Source organism: Aphelocoma coerulescens, chromosome 1A (genome assembly GCF_041296385.1).
Source record: "Aphelocoma coerulescens isolate FSJ_1873_10779 chromosome 1A, UR_Acoe_1.0, whole genome shotgun sequence".
In the NCBI taxonomy this organism is placed as follows: Eukaryota; Metazoa; Chordata; class Aves; order Passeriformes; family Corvidae; genus Aphelocoma; species Aphelocoma coerulescens.
The window spans coordinates 24,230,649-24,249,253 of NC_091014.1; the positions used below are offsets into that span (position 1 = coordinate 24,230,649).

The window sequence follows — 18,605 nt, forward strand, 5'->3', positions numbered from 1 at the left end:
AGGATTTGCCCTGTAAAGGGTCTCCAGTTCTTAAAGTGGTCACAACTGTGGCTTTATTTCATGATAGCTTGTAGATGTCTTTGCAAAACTGTTCGCTCCCTTGTGTGCCTTCCCTTTCTTACCCTCTCTCTGCCAAAAAAAAGAAAAAGAGAAACAAAGAAACAGTAAAAAAAAAATCTCAGCAATGGCCAAGAGTACTCTGAGGGAGGTGTTCTGTAGAAGGTTATATCAGTGACCTCCTGGTGCAGTTTGAGTGTGATGTACAGCCGTGCTCCTCAGTGAGTTACTCATCTTTACGACGTGTAGCCACTCAGCTCACAGGAAGAAATGTTAAGCCTGCTCTAAAACCAAGTCTCTGTTTTTGGCAAGAACCAGAAGCATGGAAATGCAGGAAGATGCATTTAGCATTCAGACTCTTGTGGGAATTTAACTGGGGACAAGGAATAAGCATTGAAGCCAGTAATAATTTCTAGATTTGGAAGATTGAAATTAGGGGTAATAAATCTAAATAATGGTTAGAGGATTTTTTCTTCCCCACAAAACTTACTATGTAAGTATTTGTTTTGCAAACCATTACAAAGAGAGAGGTATAATATTCTCCTTCAGCAGCAGAGAGAAACAACCCCCGAGCACGGCCTTTCCTGTGTGTAAACTCATTGTGTATTTTCTCGTTTGTGTTATGGACAGAGATGGTCTTTCTCAGGACAGAAAGCTTGATTCTGCAGTGCCCTGATGTGTCTAGATGTAGCTAGTCAGGAGTGCTCAGTCCCTGGCAGACCTAGAAGGGATTTATGAGTGAATCTGGCTAAGCAGTTTTCTATCTTGGGCTGTATTCAGTAATGGGAGAAAATCTTGGGTTTGGCTTTCTGTCTACTACTACTACCACAAACATTCTTAACTTACATGCTGAGAAAGATGAGGAAGTTTCAAATGTTAAGCTTGATGAATGAATTAAATGTTGCAAAGAACTGCAAGTTAAGAGTTTTGCAGAGAATGCTGTATGTACACTCCCAGATGTATCACTTTCACCACAATCAGTGATTTTTGTATAAGATTCGGGGATAGCAGACAGTCCTAGTCTTGTTATTCAGTTAAGAGTATAAACCCACTGAAATTTCTTTTGACAGCCAAGAAGTGAAATGTGCTTTCCATTGAAACATTAAGCTGTTCTCCGTCTCAAAAATGTTGGTTTAAGGGTATTAGTCATAATATTTAAGGGTATTAGTCATAATGCCCTTAAACTTTTTTTTATTATAATTATTAATTAAAAGAGCATGTGGCACTAAAGTATGTGGTATTCTTTCCTGCTTTTAAAGTGAATACTTAGATTTCCATGTTTGGTTTTTTTTAAAGAACCCTTTGCATAGGTACTAGGCTCTGCAGTGATGGTAGATACATTGCATAGAAGCTTATGACTTTATTTCTTAGAGAGAGCACCATTGTTCTTGGAAGGTGTGACTCATGTTTTTCCTCTTTGGGATCTTTGGAGGATGAACATATTGGTTATTGAAGACTTGTACTGGATCTGTGTGTGCTTACAGTGTTGATATGTAAGGAAATGCAGTGTGTTGTTCAGCTGTAATGACTGTAAAGATGCAATGTAACATGATGAAGACTAGTAAAACAGGAGTCCTTCTTTCAGTACCATATTTATTGGATAGACCTTTGCAGAGGGAGGGTATGGGTACAGATTTCTCCTGAAAATTAACATGAGTATTTTTACGTGCACTTCTTATACTGTCTCTGTGTGCATCTACATCTCTAATTCAGGGAGTTAGATTTGTTGAGCAAGTAGAGATAAGCCAAAACCAGTAGCTGCCAAGGTATCTGAATTACTCAGTTCCAGACCAGATGAATGAAAAAGGTGTTATGTAGATGACTGTTAAAGCCTAATATTTGTGGATTTATACTCTGTTTTAAACAATACATCTTATTAACCCTTTAAAAAAAATACTTATCATCAGTTCATGTTTTGTGTCCTAAATAGATTCCTGAATGAAGTAACTAAATTAGAAGCCATTTGTATCCTACCAATGGAATTGTATATTTATTCTATTTTATATTGTGATAATGTTTCTTTGATTTTCAAATTAGATTAAAATCCGTGAAGATTGTGACTTTAAAGTCTTGAATACCGAGAGCAAAGGGAAGCTCAGTCCACTGACATGGAAGTAAATTTGGAGTCAAGAATAAATGAGACTGTACTTCTGCTTTAAATAAAGGATAAATAGGACACTTAATAGAGAACACCAGTTAAAGTAGCTTTAAAGTCTGTGTAGCTTTATCCTGCAGTTCAGAAAGGGTTAGTTGATGCTATATAGAAGAAACTCTCGCTCCTTCTAGTTGGAGCAGCCAGTTTTTTTTAAGCATCATTACCAAGGTCTCTACTTCTTAATTTATACTTGTATTTCCTATTTTTAAATAGTTCAAGGGTTATACCTTGTAATAAAAAAAAATATTCCAATTAATCTCGAAATATTACAGTTAGTACAGTTAGACCTGACCTCAAATACCTCAATCACTTTGATAAGAATGTACTTTTCAAGAAAGAAATGTCCCATGATCTTAGCTTTCATAAAGTTTGCTGCCTGAATCTTTCATATTTTGGTTACAAAAATGCATTTCCATATCTATGTCTTCAGTCATGAAATTTTAATAATATTTTCAGAGTTCTTCAACTTTGAAAAAAAGACTTAACAATATCTAACTTTGAAAACTTCTTTATTTTGAAGAGATAAAAAATAGCTAAGACCATTCTGTTTTCTGCAGTATTTTGGAAGCTTGCTTGTAATATTCTGCGTTGAACTGGCCTGTGGTGTTTGGACCTACGAGCAGGAAATAACGGTGAGTCAGAAAAGGAGGCTGCATTTTTTCAGCAGAAGAAAACTAAGTTCTCCATTAGCTAGCTGTTTTCTAATTGCTGTAGTGTTTATCTCTGTTGATTATTCTGACAGTTTAATTTCAAGTGACTGCCTTCATTTTAAACAGAGAATTCTCCTGGGAGAGCTTGTCTATCTGGAAGGCCCTGTCTCGGTTTCTCCTTAACCCCTCTATATTTTAGAGCCAAATCAGTCATCCCCCATTTTAAGAATTTAATTTTATGTTAATTCTTGCTTAGGCACGTTCTCACTGAAGTCTTTGATATTTTTGAGGATAAATCATGAACTTCAAGCTTAAATAAGGATTTTGAGAGAGGAGATGAGAGAATTTGAAAGGATTTTGCCCCAAAAGTTCTTTGTGTTTTAAAGAATGTACTACATTGTAAACAGACAGCATGTTCTTTCAATAGAGGACTTGCTGTCTGCTAAAATCTGCACACTGCCTCCACAAGCTATAAATGCCAGTTTTAAGCAAAACATGTCTTGACTATAAAACACTCTTCTGTAAACTTGTGAAGAGGCTTTTATCTCTGTCTAGTTCTTATGACTGCACCAACCTTTAATTTTCAAACTGAGGACTTGTAACCATCATGTAAGAAAATAGGTAAGTGTTGAACAAATTAAACTGAAATGTAACTGCTGGCTGCTATATCCTTACATCTTGTACTGAGTCTGGTACGTTTTTATGAGTAGAGGGACAAATATTTTTCTCTCACCTGCCAAGATATGCCCAATATAATGGTCTTCCAACAGTGAGTGACAATTATATTGCAGTAAGATGTGAGGGAGCTTTCTTGGTATTTACACAGTACTTGGACCAAAGGAATTTCTGGCAGATTTGAAGTCTGAAGTTAAATGGCAGGACTTTGCATCAGAATTCATTCCCTTGCAGCACAGATTCCAGAGAGGTGTTCTAATATAATAACAATTAAAGCTATTTCTTTGCTTTAAATGTCAGCTTGCGTTGATTCATTTTAAAATTGGGAATACAGACGAGGCATTCATTCTTCATGTTATGGGCACAGCTGCCCTCTGCAGGGGTTTTGCCAAGGATGACTGTTACAGCTAACATCCATCTTTCCACAGAAATCTTGTCAGTGGAAACTGCCTGAAATTGCTTAGCCTTCACAGCTCTGGAACATGCTTTTTCAGCCTTCACTGTTCAGTTAGGAACCCTGAAGTTACGGTGTGTTTTAGTCTGACCCCCAGGCTTTTGTTTATCTGCTGTTCTACTGAAACCCAAACCTGGGACAGTTTGATAAAGGCTGGCAAAGCCCTACTATATGTTATGTCACTGGTCATACTGTTTCCCTCCAGATGAAAATACTGCTGTCCCTTCAGCCCTTTGCTAAAGTAAGCAGCACTGGATTCCATGCCTGCATCTTCTGCAGTGGGTCACAGCAAACCCAGATGCCTTTTTTTTTTGCTTTTCTTTGTCTGTTTTCTTCTCTCCCTATTTATGTGTATTTTTTTTTTTATTCCTTATCTCCTGAAATACTGTGTTGGCTTGGGTCTTTTTGTTTTTTGTTGTTGTTGTTGTTTTCTCTTTATTGATTTCTTACTATTACTCCCTTTGTCCTAACACTACTGCTCTTTGTGTGATGGTGTGGGGGTTTCTTGCTGCTGAGAACCATAGGGAATGTGGCAGTCTGGAAGAGAACAGTTATTTTTCAGTGATTCTTCCATACCTGTGCAGGTCATTCCCTAGAATGTGCTTCCTCCTACTCGATAAAGATAAGATGATTCCCTCTTACAACCATAGGGGTATCTTGATGTCATACTGGTTTCAGTGTAGCATGAAATCACATGAGCCCCTGGTGGGTTTCAGAGATCAGTTGGCATTAGTGTAGGTGGGTGTGTAGTGTAGTGTGGGTGATATTGTCAAAAATGTTACTGAGGCATAACCGCCTCTGCTGATCCAGTATGGGCATTCCTTGGTGTGTGGACAACTTGCACTAAGAGTCCTGGCATAAACAGCTTTCCTTCCAGCTCATGATAGCTCTCAGCATGTAGTGTGCCTCATGACTAATTTATTCCACCCACAAGATTGAAAAGCCAGTGTGGGTTCTTGGCTTATTTAGGCATTGATCAAGCTTTGATAGTCATTAGAGAAATAATAATGAGTAATTAGATCTCAGTGGCAGACTGAACTTTATAGAACATAGGTTAAAGTCAAACCAGCATCTCTACTTTTTGTTTGTCTACACATGAGTATTGGTGTATAGTCAAACAAATGTATCTTAATCATGTATTATTGTCCACTACCATGTATATGAGCTGACAGAAAGATATTTAATAGGTACATCAATATACCTATTACCTGTCCAGTTCTACCTGTTGGCATTCTTGCAGCAGTCAAACACACAGATTCTGAAATGCCTCCTTAGCTCCAGCATTCAAATTGCTTTCCTACAGTGGGGTTTAGATTGTTTTGCTTTGCTTTTAATTTCCTTCTCTCACTTCTTGAGGGTTTTTTTCCCCTGCTTTCCATTGATTTAGTGAAGAAGTTGGATGTATTGTGTTGCAGGCATAACCTTGGACTGTATTTAACTCAAATAAGTTAATAAAAAATAGTCTAGCAAGTAGGAGCTTAATTGCAGCACTGTGAACTATTATCCAAGAAAAGCAGAGTGCTAGCTTGCAATGCAAAGGGAAGATAAATGCATTGAGTACAAAATTAAATCAATTTATTATAGTGACGAGTGTAAATGTTTGTGACAGAAATATTCTGTGATAATGCTTTTACGTATCTTTAGTGCGCTACTGATAACGTATTTTTCATGTGAACAATCGTGAGTTCAGTGCAAAAACCTGCTAAGTGAAAGGCATGTTGAATTTCTGGGACCTTATTAATATATTGATGATATGAAGCTTTACTAGGGCATCTAAAATGTACCATAACTTAGCAGTGGTAATTAAATGTTATCAGTTGTTCCTATTTGTATTATGGGTTCAGGCAGGCAGTGGTAGTCCCTATATTTTTTGTAGAGCATCTAGCACAATGAAAACCAGCTTCCTTGGGAAGTATTGTACAAATTTTCTTTCCTTAGATAACATTGCTAGTTACAGAATGCCCTTACTGTTAGCTTCAAATTAAACAGGAGAGCATCATCACCACTGCTAGAGGGGCTGGGCTTCCCTCCCATTCAAGTGACAGCTGATACTGCAGTTGTGGTTTCTTTTATCTTGACTGTTAAGGCTGATGGAAACAAGGCAAAACTCAGCATGGATGGTATGTGCTCCTAGAATGGTGACTGCAGTCTTCAGATCCTTGTTTTGTTTTGGCACACTGAAATTTGTGCTGCTGAATTGAAGTGAGGTTTTGATCTTTACTCGTAACTTCACTGTATGTCAGGTGCCACAGCACTTGCCTCTGCAATAAATTGCTAACTGAGGTGTCATATTCAGACAATGGAGTGCACCAGCACCTCACTTCTGAGTTGTCACATTTGTAAGAAAAATCTTTCAGAATCCTTTCAGAAGAAAATATTTTCACAAGGCTGTGAGTGTGTTTGGGAAAAAAAGGTCATTGGGCCTTGTCTACTCTTCCTTGTTACAGTTTTTGAGCAAGTTACTGAAATGGAGCACATTCAGGATACCTGCACGCAGGACTCCAGACAAAGCCAGAAAATGGCTGAAAAAATGCCTGGGGTAGAATTCATCTCAATTAATTTTATATATGTAGAAATTAGACATTTAAATCAAAGTTCTTCACCTTAGTGAAGTGGATTTCAGACTTAAAGAGAATGATTCATCTGCTCTATTTACGTTATTTATCTTGAGATGAATTTCCCCATTTGGCTGCCTGTTTACTTCTATTATCTAAGACAACACCATGGGAATATCTAAAATGGGTCAAACAGATACCATCCCTGATAACTTGGATGGAACTCAGTCCAAGTTTTATGCCAGGTAAACAATCTGGTAACGGTATAAATACATTGTACCAAATCGTCCCATAGTCTCTCCAAAATGTAACTGCTTTTCAGTTTACATTAATTTGTAAGCAAACAAGTAACTTTTCCTTGATATTTTAAGAAGGTCTTGTAAAGTATTAGTATCATAAAAATTGCAACACTTGGTTTCCTGTTTTATTTATATTTATATACAAAGTTATTTTAGTCATTGCACTGGAAAGATCTCAGTATAGATGGAACCTGTTGGTTTGGAGCCACAAGCCTTCTGATCCATTGTGTGAGTCACCTATCTCTCCTTGCTCCAGGTTCCAGTGCAGTGGTCCGATATGATCACACTGAAAGCCAGGATGACTAATTATGGCCTACCTAGGTACCAGTGGCTGACCCATGCTTGGAATTTCTTCCAGAGGGAGGTAAGATGATGGTTAATTCATGAACTAAAGTAATACGTGCTCAGTGAGTATTACTTATCTACTAAGGAAAAAGGTTTGGTTTTAAGTGAATAGGCAAATAAATGCAAGTTCATTTGGTATGAAACACTGTGTAGTGATGCTGTCTTTTAACATCACTTGGTATCCAATTCTTTAGTTTGTAGGCCCTAAAGGTAATTAAACACCAAAACCAGAATGTTAATAAATTCATTTAAATTGCTAACATTCTCATATCCTTTTTCAGTAAGGATAGGGCACCATTACCTTTTAGGGTTACTATAGTGTTGAAGGATATGATATATATAAAATTAAAAATCTGCAGGTAAAGTAAAATGAATGTGTCTATATGTTGTTTTAATATTAAACTGTGCTCCCCTTCCCATAGGCTCTGTTAGTTTCCTTTCATGGAGCTGTCATGGTTAAGATATGTTTAGCTGGAAAGGAATGGGAAAGGAAGTTTCCAAAAAGATGCCAACACTGTCTCTTTGGCCGAGGTTTGTGAAAGTGATGAGGGTTTTTATTTCCTTTGACTGGGGGGTGGGAAACAAACCAAAAAGCTTCCTTGTATTCACAGCTTTGCCCTCTAGCCTACTAAAATTCAGAACTGTTTTTATAGAATGAAGTATTATGTTACAGAAACATGAAATTGCCCAAGGTAAAACCCATTAACTCCAAATATAACTCACGTGCAGGAACAGAACTCTTTAAATGCCTGTCATTGTGCTGCCCTTGTTGAAATGTTGAAATCTATCATTGTTGCACAGATTTCCTGTTTATTTAAACATTTCCTGGCAGCACTTGGTTAGTCTGTATTTATACTAAAACCTGAAAGAAAGAGGTTACACACCAGCACCGCCTCCCCCTCCCCCCCTTCCCCCCCCCCCACAGTTCCCTGCTCTGGCCATAGGACTGCTCTGTGAAACTGAGTAATTCTTCATATTAGAGTGTTTATGTCTGTTCTGTACCTGAGATAATATAATCAAGTGGTCTCAATCAATTTTCATTGAATAGAGCTGGTACTGTATCCTGGTTTAAATATATAGGTTGATTAAATTAAATACTGCCTCTTATCCTCCTAGTTGTTGTAGTTTCATCATAATGGCTGGTTATAATATGAATATTAATAATAAAACTTCAACTAAGCCTTAATTTTTCTAGGGAAGAGGAACTTCCTTTTAGTTTTTAGAAGAAGTTTTAGAAGTTAGATTTTCCATATGGCATCTGTGAACATGATGAATGATTTGGAGAACTGAGAAAGCTCTTTTACAGTTTCTACTTAATTGGTGGACTCTCATTCATAATCCATCTACTTATAGTTCAGATGCTGGATGTATGAGCCTGGTATGTGCTTTATGTCTGAATAAGCACTTTACTTGTGGCCCTTCTTCAGTCAGCAAAATTGTAATTACAATTCTGTTACAGAGATTCAGCCCTGATCATCTTGGTATTCTTTCTTCTGTATCTTTTAACAGCTGAGATAGATGGGAAATGTGTTCTCCCCCAGTCCTCTTGCTGGTTTAATATCAGAGTTGTGACCATGCTGAGAAGGATGGAAAGGGTCAGCTGAAGTCAGGAAGCAAGAACTGTGCTGGGGAAGAAAAGATACAAGAGTAAGGAAAGGATATTTAATGAGATGGTCTTTGCAATTGCAATGAGGAGCCAAAGCTTGAGCTTTCCATAAAGTCCAGCGGGGGGAGGATTTTGACTGAGTAACAAACCACTAAAAACTGAGACATGAGAGCTGTGGTAAAGAAGGAAGAAATGAGATTTTTAAGAGGACTGATGAATTAAAGGCACGGTGTGTGCCAACATGTCTGGGCACTGATCTGCTTGATGGTGAACAATGAGTGGTGTGGAATACAGGACTCTGGCTCTGAAGCAGGTTAAGAGGGGCAAATATGTTCCAAGCTTGTGGATCAAAGGAACCAGGGAATGACTTACACTCAGACTGGTCCTGGAGGACATCCAGGCAGAAAAAAGTAGCATCTTGTTTCTGCAGCAAAGCGTGTTTTCAGTCATGTCAAGTCCACATCCAGTGCCAAACCAAATCTAATGTAGCTGCTTCATCCCTTTTCTATGTGAAAGCAGCTGCTAATGTGGTAGACTGGTCATTTGGCTTTAAATCTCAGGGTGTGCTTTGCAGAGGAGAAGACATGTTGTTAGTCCTGGTGGGTTTTATAGCCAATCACAGCTCATCTGCTATGCAGCCAAACTTCTTTTTTAAGGTTGATTCTGTTGCAGTATTTATTTTAATGTGATACCCCTTCCTTCCCGTTTCAGTTTTCCTTTCAGCATTTGTGATTTCTATACATTTTTGCTTACTCTTTTAACTTTTTTTTTCCATCTTCAGGTAAATCTGTGTTTTTTCTGTTTTCAACAAATATGTCTGTAGTTGTAGCCTTGCAAGAATAGTCCACTAGTAAGACCTTTTCAGCTACTCCTTTTAGCCACCAGTATACTTAGTATACTTGTTCATTAGTCCCCATTTTGACATGAAATTGTGTTAGTTCCCTATAGTAAGGACAGGAGAATCCCGAGATAGGACAATTTCTGTGAAGCATCCTTTGAGGAAGCAATTGGGATTTAAAGCACAGAGCAGTATCGTTGGCTGTTTCTGAAGTATTCATTGGTCACTACATTATGTTTTTCATGTGACTTTTATGTCAAAGTACAGCAAAACAAGATACATGGAAGCACTTGTAGATGTTTTTAGTTCTATGTAAATGTTTTGGAAGTTGGTATTAGGAACTTACTTAGGTTTTTTGATGACCTACTTTACCTACTGAAGAAGTAGCATAATTATTACTGATCTTGGCTAATCCTTCCTTTGCAGTTTAAATGTTGTGGCGTGGTGTACTTCACAGACTGGCTAGAAATGACAGAATTGGACTGGCCGCCTGACTCCTGTTGTGTCAGAGAATTCCCAGGATGCTCTAAGCAGGCACATCATGAGGATCTCAGTGACCTTTATCAGGAGGTAAGGAGAAAACTGTGGATATATTGGAAGGTTTTGTACATTCTTCCTAATCCAATAATTTTCCAAAGTCATCATTTGCAGTGCAATAGAGTAATTTGTTTGTAGAGTAGTTGTGTTTATGGAAAGTGTTTATGAATATTATTTGTTAATGCTGAAACGGGGAGGAAAGAAGGAAGAATGAAGCCACCCACCCACCCTTACCTGGAAGTGAGATGGGTTAGTGGCAGTGCAGTTAAAATCTGAGATGTGCTTAAACTTTGAAGTGTTTACTTTATGTCAGTTAGGTTGGAGTTGAAATTTGTTCCAATCCAAAATTTAAAAATTACGTATGAAATAATTTATGACTACTTATAAATTAGGCTCCATACCATCAAGCTACTGCAGGGTAAGTGGAAGAATACTTTGGTGAAATGTACAGTGAAGGCTGCTTTTGAGAATCCCTTTGGAGGATGATAGCTCTCTTGTTAACAGGTCTCATGCTAGGAGGCAGGTAATTCAGTTGTTGTTGCATGCATAGAAACTTACTGTGAAAATACTCTTTCTCTCTACATTACAGTATAATTATTTAAAGAGTTACAAAAAAAGCCTTAAAACAAGGCGAGAACCTGTTTGAACTCAAAGTGGGTAAGGGTGGTCCTCATGGTAACAAGACATTACTGTTTTTAGGGTGAAAATTATAAAAACAACTAAATATGTTCTTTCCAAAAACTCTGTTCTCACAAATATTGTCTAAAGTCACCTTTGTCTGGAAACCTTGTTAGCTACCATTTTTTTATGCTAACAGACCTCTGAAGACCTATAATTGTCCATTCAGTAACAGCAGAATGACCAACAGTCCAGGTAGTCCAACAGCAACAGAAAGCATGTCTCAGTTACGTAGTTATGAGGACCTGAGAAGAGTTGCATTCTTCACTGGATTGCTTTTAGAGTAATACAGGGTGTATAGGAAGGAGGATGGGCCTGAGAATCATGCTTTCAGATGCTGCAGCATGAACATTTCTCCAGTGGATGGTGTAGCTCTGCATTATGGAAGAATACCCAAAGAATCATTTTATTTTCGCCTAGTCTCTTTAAGGCTGTTTAAGACCCGTTCTTACAAGAATATGTTGCATGGCTCTTGTTCAGGAGCTATGGAGCAACACCTCTGAAGCAGAGGAGATTCGCTGTATAAACAAGCCAAAATGAATATTGGCTATTGCCAGTAAACAATCAAGTTTTGGGGAAATGAATTTGTATAGTATTGGCTCTATGAACAGAAATTATTTAATCTAATCTGGAGTTTCTGACATCCATCCTAGAAGGCTGTGTTCTTCCACTAGGAAGAGAGAAGATAGAGCTGCCAAAAGGCCGGTGCCTCAGGAGGCCAGTCTCTGCTAAGGAGCCTTAAAGACAGTGGCAGAGGCTGGTCTTTTTTCACCAGCTACTTGTAGATGCTCTCTTGCCTTCTGGCAAGGCTCACAGCACTGACAGTACTGATTATGCTTTGGAAGTATCAATCCCTGAATGAGAAAGCCATTCAGGCTTCTTCTGCGGCCTGTCAGTCTCTTACACATTTTGAAAAACTAAAAATTGTGGCTCACTCTGCAATAAAGGTTGCTTTTTGTAATACTGCTGCTACTGTTAATACCATAGAAGTCTGTCGTAGAGAGCTTTCAAGGACTGTATGGAAGCAGTAGAACATTCATTTGCCCCCTGCTTCCTTCTTGGGTGAGAAGGCAGGAGTATGTAAGCAGTGTCACTCAATGAAAAACTGCTCTTTGAGCCCCGGAAGCCCAAAAATTTCTGAGAAGTATTAGTCATTGGAATGCAGTGTCTAAAGTGCAAGGTTTTCTTCTGTCATCTCTTTTGGTAACATTTCATGCCCATGCCATATTCCAGGAAAGTGGTTCTCTGAGCACTTCATATGTTCAAGTTCTTCTGGTTCTACTTGTAAAAAATTAATAGCTAAAGATGATTATGTAGGACATAAGGGCTGTGTTAAGACCCACTTGATAAAAGAAAGGCTGCTTGGCTTTTTTTTTTTTTTTTTTTTTTTAAAGAAATCTGAAGGGGGCATATTTATGGTTCTTCCCCTACTGTACTGCAGAGCATTTTGGATGGATTCAGCACTTAGCAAAAGTTTGTTTTTGTGGAATCCATTTCAAAAAGGGACAGGCTGTGTTTGGTTGTATCAGCCACAAAAATACTTAATTTCTCTTTGAGATACATACAATATTTTGTTGGCAAAATGTTTCTTTTCATGGCTCTTGCCTGTGGGGCGTTTCACAGATTCTCACAGTACGCTTGCTAATAAGTTTATCAGTATCATGCAAAACCAACGTACACTTCCAAGACTAATCTGCCTAACTTCTGCTTTGGAGAACTGAAGGGAAAAAGCTTTTTTAGAAAGTGATTCAAACCAAACTTGCATAGTCTGGTGGTTTGAGAGGGAGCCTGATAAGATTAGCCTCGCTAGCCTAAAATTGGTTTATGTAAATATTTGGCAAGTCCATTCTGGTACTTCAGAAAAATTCTTTGTAGTACTTCAGAAAACTGGAGTTTGGTTTGTCTGGGACTGATAACTTGTTTTGTTGTAGCTGTGCTGTGATTTTTTGCTGGGAACTCAGAACTTTCTATAGTCTTAAATTGGAATCCTTTACAATTTAATTTTTGCAGAAAGAAAGGTGGCTCACAGTTCTGCTTGAAAGTATTTTTGGCAGGAATCATGTTCTCCCTGCTCAATATTGAAAGCTATTTTTCAATTGTCCTAGTCTTCTTGAATTGCTTTTATTCTGATGAGCTTCACCTTTGATGCAATTTCATGAACAGACTGACCTTAGAAAGAGCATGGTTGTGAGGGAAGTGTGAAGATGATGATGTGGCCTTGGAGGTTTGTTGTGGTCTGAGGACAAGAGGAGCTCTGCCCATCTTGTGATTGGGAACTGCAGCCTAGATAAAATGATTGGTAGGAGTTGATACCTTAAAAAAAAAACCAACAACTTGTATGTTCAATATTTTCTTTCATTTTCTGGCATAATTTTTAGTATACTCAAAATTCATTGTAATTAAATTAATTTTGTTTTAATTTTAGTTTGTTTTAGTTTTTAATTTTAAATTTTGCTTTAATATACTTTTGAGTATAGTCAAAATTTGGGTGTACAAAAGATTGGTTGAGTTTGCTGATGGCTTATCTTTTCTGCTCAGAGAAGTGCCTTACTTCAGTTCAGGTTCTTATTCTATGATATAGTAAATTAGTAATATATGCTAAATAAGAAATACAGGCTTTTTCTATTTCTAAACTGAAAGTATAAAATTGCCTGTTTAATACATATGAATCAGGCCTTTAATCCGTAGCTTTGTAGGAATCTGAAGCTGATTCTTCTGAATGATTGCGGCAAAGTTTTATACTATATTTGACTTGTCAACAAGAGCTCCCCGTTTAGTGACAAACTTCTACTTTTGCTGAGGAAAGTATATTTATGTACTGTTTAATTGCAGGCTATCAACTATGAAAGTGTTACATAAGCAGAAATAAAATGCATGAATGTGAAGTTAACAGGGCTGGCTGGGTGTTTCTCAGTTTTGAAACCAATTTTGAACGTGTATTAGAGCAGAACTGTAAGAACATCATTAAATGGAGGAAAACAGTCTATCTAGATTGGGCATAATTTGTCTCAGTTATGTGTCTGTGTACTGCAGGAGATGTAGGAATTAATGTTATTGCTCTCTGTTAGTGGGTGTTTTCTCTAGGCAACAAATGAACTGAGTTTGAATATTGCTGTGGTGGAGCATTTTTAAATTGTGACCAGCATTCACCTTCATCTCTTTAAGTTATCAAAAGTATTAAAATGCATCCAGTTTCTCTGTAATTAAAAACAAATTTGGGAAATGGTATAACTAAACTGCCTTCCAATTGAACAAAAGAAGATGCCAACATGACAGTTTTTGTTGTCCCGCCCCCCACCAAGTCCAATTACATTACATTTTGTTGGTTTTTTTTATTTTTTTGGGTTTTTTTTAAATTTCATAGAATGCATACTTGCTTCTTTTTCTGTGTGTTTGCTGCTGTTTAGAAAAATGAAACAGTGAAACGAGCAAAGACATTGAGATCCTTTAATTTACTCTGGTACAATTATCATAGAGTACATTAATTTTATTTAGATCCTGAATGAAAATCTGTTGACTACAGTGTGAATTTTGTGTGTGTGGCAAAAATGGGGCCTTTCATCAAATATATTTAGGACTGTAGCATTTGAAATTGTCTTTGGGGAAATTGGCTTTGGGGAATTTCAGTGTGATTGAAAAGCGTTATTTATCATGTCCTGTCTTCAAATTCCATCACTGTGATTGATTGCTTTATATTCTTAGAAAAGCCGTAAGAAATATGAAGTGAGGATATAAATGCGAAAAATAACATTCTCAAGACAGTGCCCATTTTGGTGGGTTCCTTATGTCAGCTTCTGGGACCAGTGCCCAGACAGGTGTTATTCTGAATTTTCCCTTGATATGTATGTTGCTTTGATAATTGTGCTGTGAAACTCTGCAAAGCTTAGAATAGAGAATAGGCATCATGCAGAATAGCAGAGACCCCTCTCTTCATGGTTTTATCTTCTCTTAAGACTGGGCATTGCCCTTACTGAGCAGTGAGCATTGCCACTTGTGTTTTGCACTTAGCCAGTAGTTCCCAGAGCTGCTGCCTCTCCCTGGATCCTTGCTGCCTTACAAGGGCTTGGGAGCTTTTCTGAAGCCTTGTGTTCTGGTTAGTTGGCTGTGTAAGCAAACTGTAGAGCCTGCATTGAAGGTTTGGAAAGAGCTAAATTCCCGTTTTGTGAACGTCAACTTAAAACATTTTAACATAGTTTTCATCAGATGTTTTCTGATGAGGTTACGCAGGTCCATAGATCCTTCCTACAATACTGTTTTAGCTCCAGAGTGTGGTATTATCTGTAGAAAAAGTCTATAAGAGTTTAAAATAATTGACAACCCTGAAGATCTTCAATTTGAGGAGAGGAAAAAGATGATAAAGAGGACTTCAATGGTTTTTAAGCCTTCGCAAAACCAGTTGAGTTTCTTTAACCATTAGTGAGAGTTGATAGGAACTCAGATCAACTGCGAGTGATTTCTGAATTGAAAAGTAGCACAGATCTCTTCCAGTACTCTGTGTATGAGAAAACTTAAAGTTTGCATTATGGAAGCACTTAAAAACTAGGCAAAATAATTTTCAAAGTATTGTTTGAAGGAGCTGAGAGAGAGATTCTTGGGAGCCAGAAAAGACAGCAGTGGGTAGGATGAGCTAAGCCTTGGGAACTGCAAACCAAATATTACTGACTGTTTTTTTTTAATCTATTTTTGTTTTATAGGGATGCGGTAAAAAAATGTACACTTTTTTGAGGGGGACGAAGCAATTGCAAGTGCTGAGATTTCTAGGAATCTCTATTGGAGTAACGCAGATCCTGGCTATGATCCTCACTATTACTTTGCTGTGGGCTCTGTACTATGACAGAAGAGATCCCAGAGCAGATCAGATCATGGCACTGAAGAGTGATACCTCACAGGAGCTGTCATGTCATTCCATGGAGCTACTGAAACCAAGCCTGACCAGGATCTTTGAACATACATCCATGGCAAACAGCTTCAATACACACTTTGAAATGGAAGAGCTATAAGTGATGCAATGAATCTGCGAAGTCACGGAGGATTTTAATTGTTTTGTTGTTAATTTTGTTCTGTTCATCAAATATGCCAAATATATGTCTTCTTATGCATCAGAAGCCAGTTAATGAATGGAAGTGAAGGAGACCAGCAAAGAGAGATGAGCCTGTCATCAACCTCTGAGCCATGGCCTCAGCTGTGAAACAGAGTTGATTTTGTGTGTTTGTTTTATAAAAGGCACTCATTCAGTTGGGCACAGTAATACTCTACTTATTGTCACAAGCTGTGGGAAGTGTAAAACACTGACTCATTCACAGGTAGACTGAACCTGTAGGGGAAGCACGATGGGAAGGGAAGAGGAAATATTCATCTTCTGAAGAAGCAGCTGTGCTTTAAGCAAACAAAATGTGACTTCAGCTGAAATTGACTTTTAATAAGCCATTTGGAAAATGTCTTAATCAGGGATCTATGTATGTATAATTGTGTATTTTCATGTGTGCATGGAAAGCAGAGCTACAATTCAAGTTAATACTTGGATTTAATAATTTGCAAGATTTTTAAAAAGGGCGAGACTTTCTTTTTTTCTAACAAAACCTTTATCTTAGCTTTTGTTGTTAAAGATGTTCTAAAACTTCTATTTTTATCTAACATAACGATTTTTTAATTTTAAATGTATTAAACAGGGATTGAAAACGAAACTGTAGCTCCAGACAGTAGACTTCAGTTTTCTGGAAAATTCTTCTTTCAAACAGTTTGTTCTGTTTCTTAGTAAAAAGGAAGAAAACCTTAAGCATTCTCTCTGAAATGGGAATCAATATGGGAGTAGCACATTTTTATAGATAAATCTTTTCTCCTGTCCGTGATTCCCCTGAAGCTAGAAACAAAAGACTGCAAGAAAAATGCTTACAGGTCTGGATGCTATTGCAATAATTGTAAAAGTACATGAGGAAAAATTTTACTTTGGTGACTGTTTCATTAAGAGCTCTCTGGTGGCTTAAAATGCCAGCCGGAAACAAGATTAAAATGTATTTATTGAGGTGGGGAAAGTGCATTTTACTGTATTTTTATGAACAATGTCTATGTCATAGGATTATTTTTACAATTGGCCACGCTCTTGAAATATGTATTTGTTCCACCGAGTATAGCAGTTTGTGTCAAATGGGCTTTTTACATAATATTACATTTAAAAAGTTCTTCCATTTGTTTTGGAATTTGTAAAAGAAAAAAAGCAAGGTGTGATTTGTAAACAATAAAATTGCTTTTCTCTTAAATTCCAAAATGGCTTTTTTATTTTTAAGTCCTAGAGTGGGAATGCTTTGGAGGGGCATTGGGAGCGTCCTTCTGCCTAGTGTGAATTAATTTGACGTGTCTTTACCCACTCCACTTACTCTGTTGTGGAGTAATATTACAGTGCAATGTAAGTGTATTTTTTTTTTTTATTGCTTCTGAGAAAACTTCTTAAGGGCTTGTGAAATTAAGCTCTTCCGTTGTGTGGGCTGTTGTTTGCTTTTCAGCAGTCTGCATGTGGGTGTAATTATTTCAAGGGTACTATTGCAAGCAAGATTACCTTTCTGCTTTTGTACTTCTATAGATGCTGATACTTATTTTGGGAGGTAAAAAGAAGAGTGGAGAGACCATCCCAAAATTTTGCTTGGAGTATCTTTGTCAGGAGTACTTTCTTATGTTCTGTTTTGGAAAGCCTTGGCCTGGTGTTACTGCACAGGTACAGCTGGGTTCCACCCCTCCCACTGCTCAGCCTGGGTAGTGTTGCTGTGGCTAAGGGTGAGGTTCCTGTGTGGATGAGGAGCAGGTGTCTCACAAAGTCTGGCTGTAGAGCAGCTCCGGGCTTCAGAGTGCCACAGAGACCAGTGGTGCTACACAGCGGACTGAGTCGTCATTCACCCCTGTTTAAAACCAACAAAAAAAAGTCCGTACAAACCACAATTTGTGGAATCTTGATTATGGATTACATGAACACTGCTGCATTTGACAGTGAGTTACTGATGAATGTAGGGAATTTCACTTAAGTAATGTAAAAAAAGTGACGTAAAAAGAAATAAAAAATTCCCTTTTCCAGGAACCTCAGCCCTTATAGCTTTACCCAGGGAGTGTCTGTGGAAGCTCCCTTAGCCGTGCTTCAAATATCCCTGGTCTTTCCATGCGAGGACTGCTCAGACTATCAGTGGGGGTTGCCTGTGTATCTTGTGTCCAGGTTAGAGCTCATGAAGGAGCAAATGTGGCAAGCCAAGGTAGGGGGATGTGTTGGAATTCAGAGATACTTACAGCCCAGCTCATTTGGTTTTAGACTGTCTGGGTGCTGAGGAACCACTGCTTTCAGATGTAGTCAGGTTTTTTTAACAGCAGAGGGATTGCTTTGGGGAGGCCTCCTTTGATACAGAACCAGCCTCCCAAAGCAGTGTTTAAGGACCTCCACAACAACGAACAGCGGCAGTCAGGGAAACCTCATTGGGCTTGGCTGCCCAACTCCCGAGCCAGTCTGCATTCTGGCAAAGAATCTTTCTGAGTATTTAACCATATATGCACACGTAGGTCTCAGCTGTAAATTGGAACACTTTAAGAATCTTTTCTTTGACTGCTCAGGCTATGAGGTGTCTGTTTTTCTAAAGCTTCTTCAAAGAGCCTTAAAATTGATTGACTCAACTGCAGTGAGCCTGCTCTTTTCCTGTAGAGCTTTAGAATATATGTAGGAGAGAGGCTGCTTGGCAAGACAGGAACATTTAGAGATACTTGAGGCAGTGAAAACTACTTC

The 18,605-nt window shown here is 38.0% G+C and overlaps 1 protein-coding gene across 4 annotated transcripts in view; it reads left to right on the forward strand.

The window, feature by feature from the left end:
- Positions 1–17,114, forward strand: part of TSPAN12 (tetraspanin 12) — a 43,731-nt gene extending 26,617 nt beyond the window's left edge. For all 4 annotated transcript variants that reach the window (XM_068996657.1, XM_068996666.1, XM_068996676.1 and 1 more), the window contains 4 exons: positions 2,770–2,844; positions 7,102–7,209; positions 10,061–10,204; positions 15,544–17,114. In XM_068996657.1, the coding sequence (XP_068852758.1) occupies positions 2,770–2,844; positions 7,102–7,209; positions 10,061–10,204; positions 15,544–15,849 (633 nt within the window). In that variant the 3' untranslated portion in view covers positions 15,850–17,114. The remainder of the gene's footprint in view (positions 1–2,769; positions 2,845–7,101; positions 7,210–10,060; positions 10,205–15,543) is intronic.
- Positions 17,115–18,605: the final 1,491 nt, after the last annotated feature.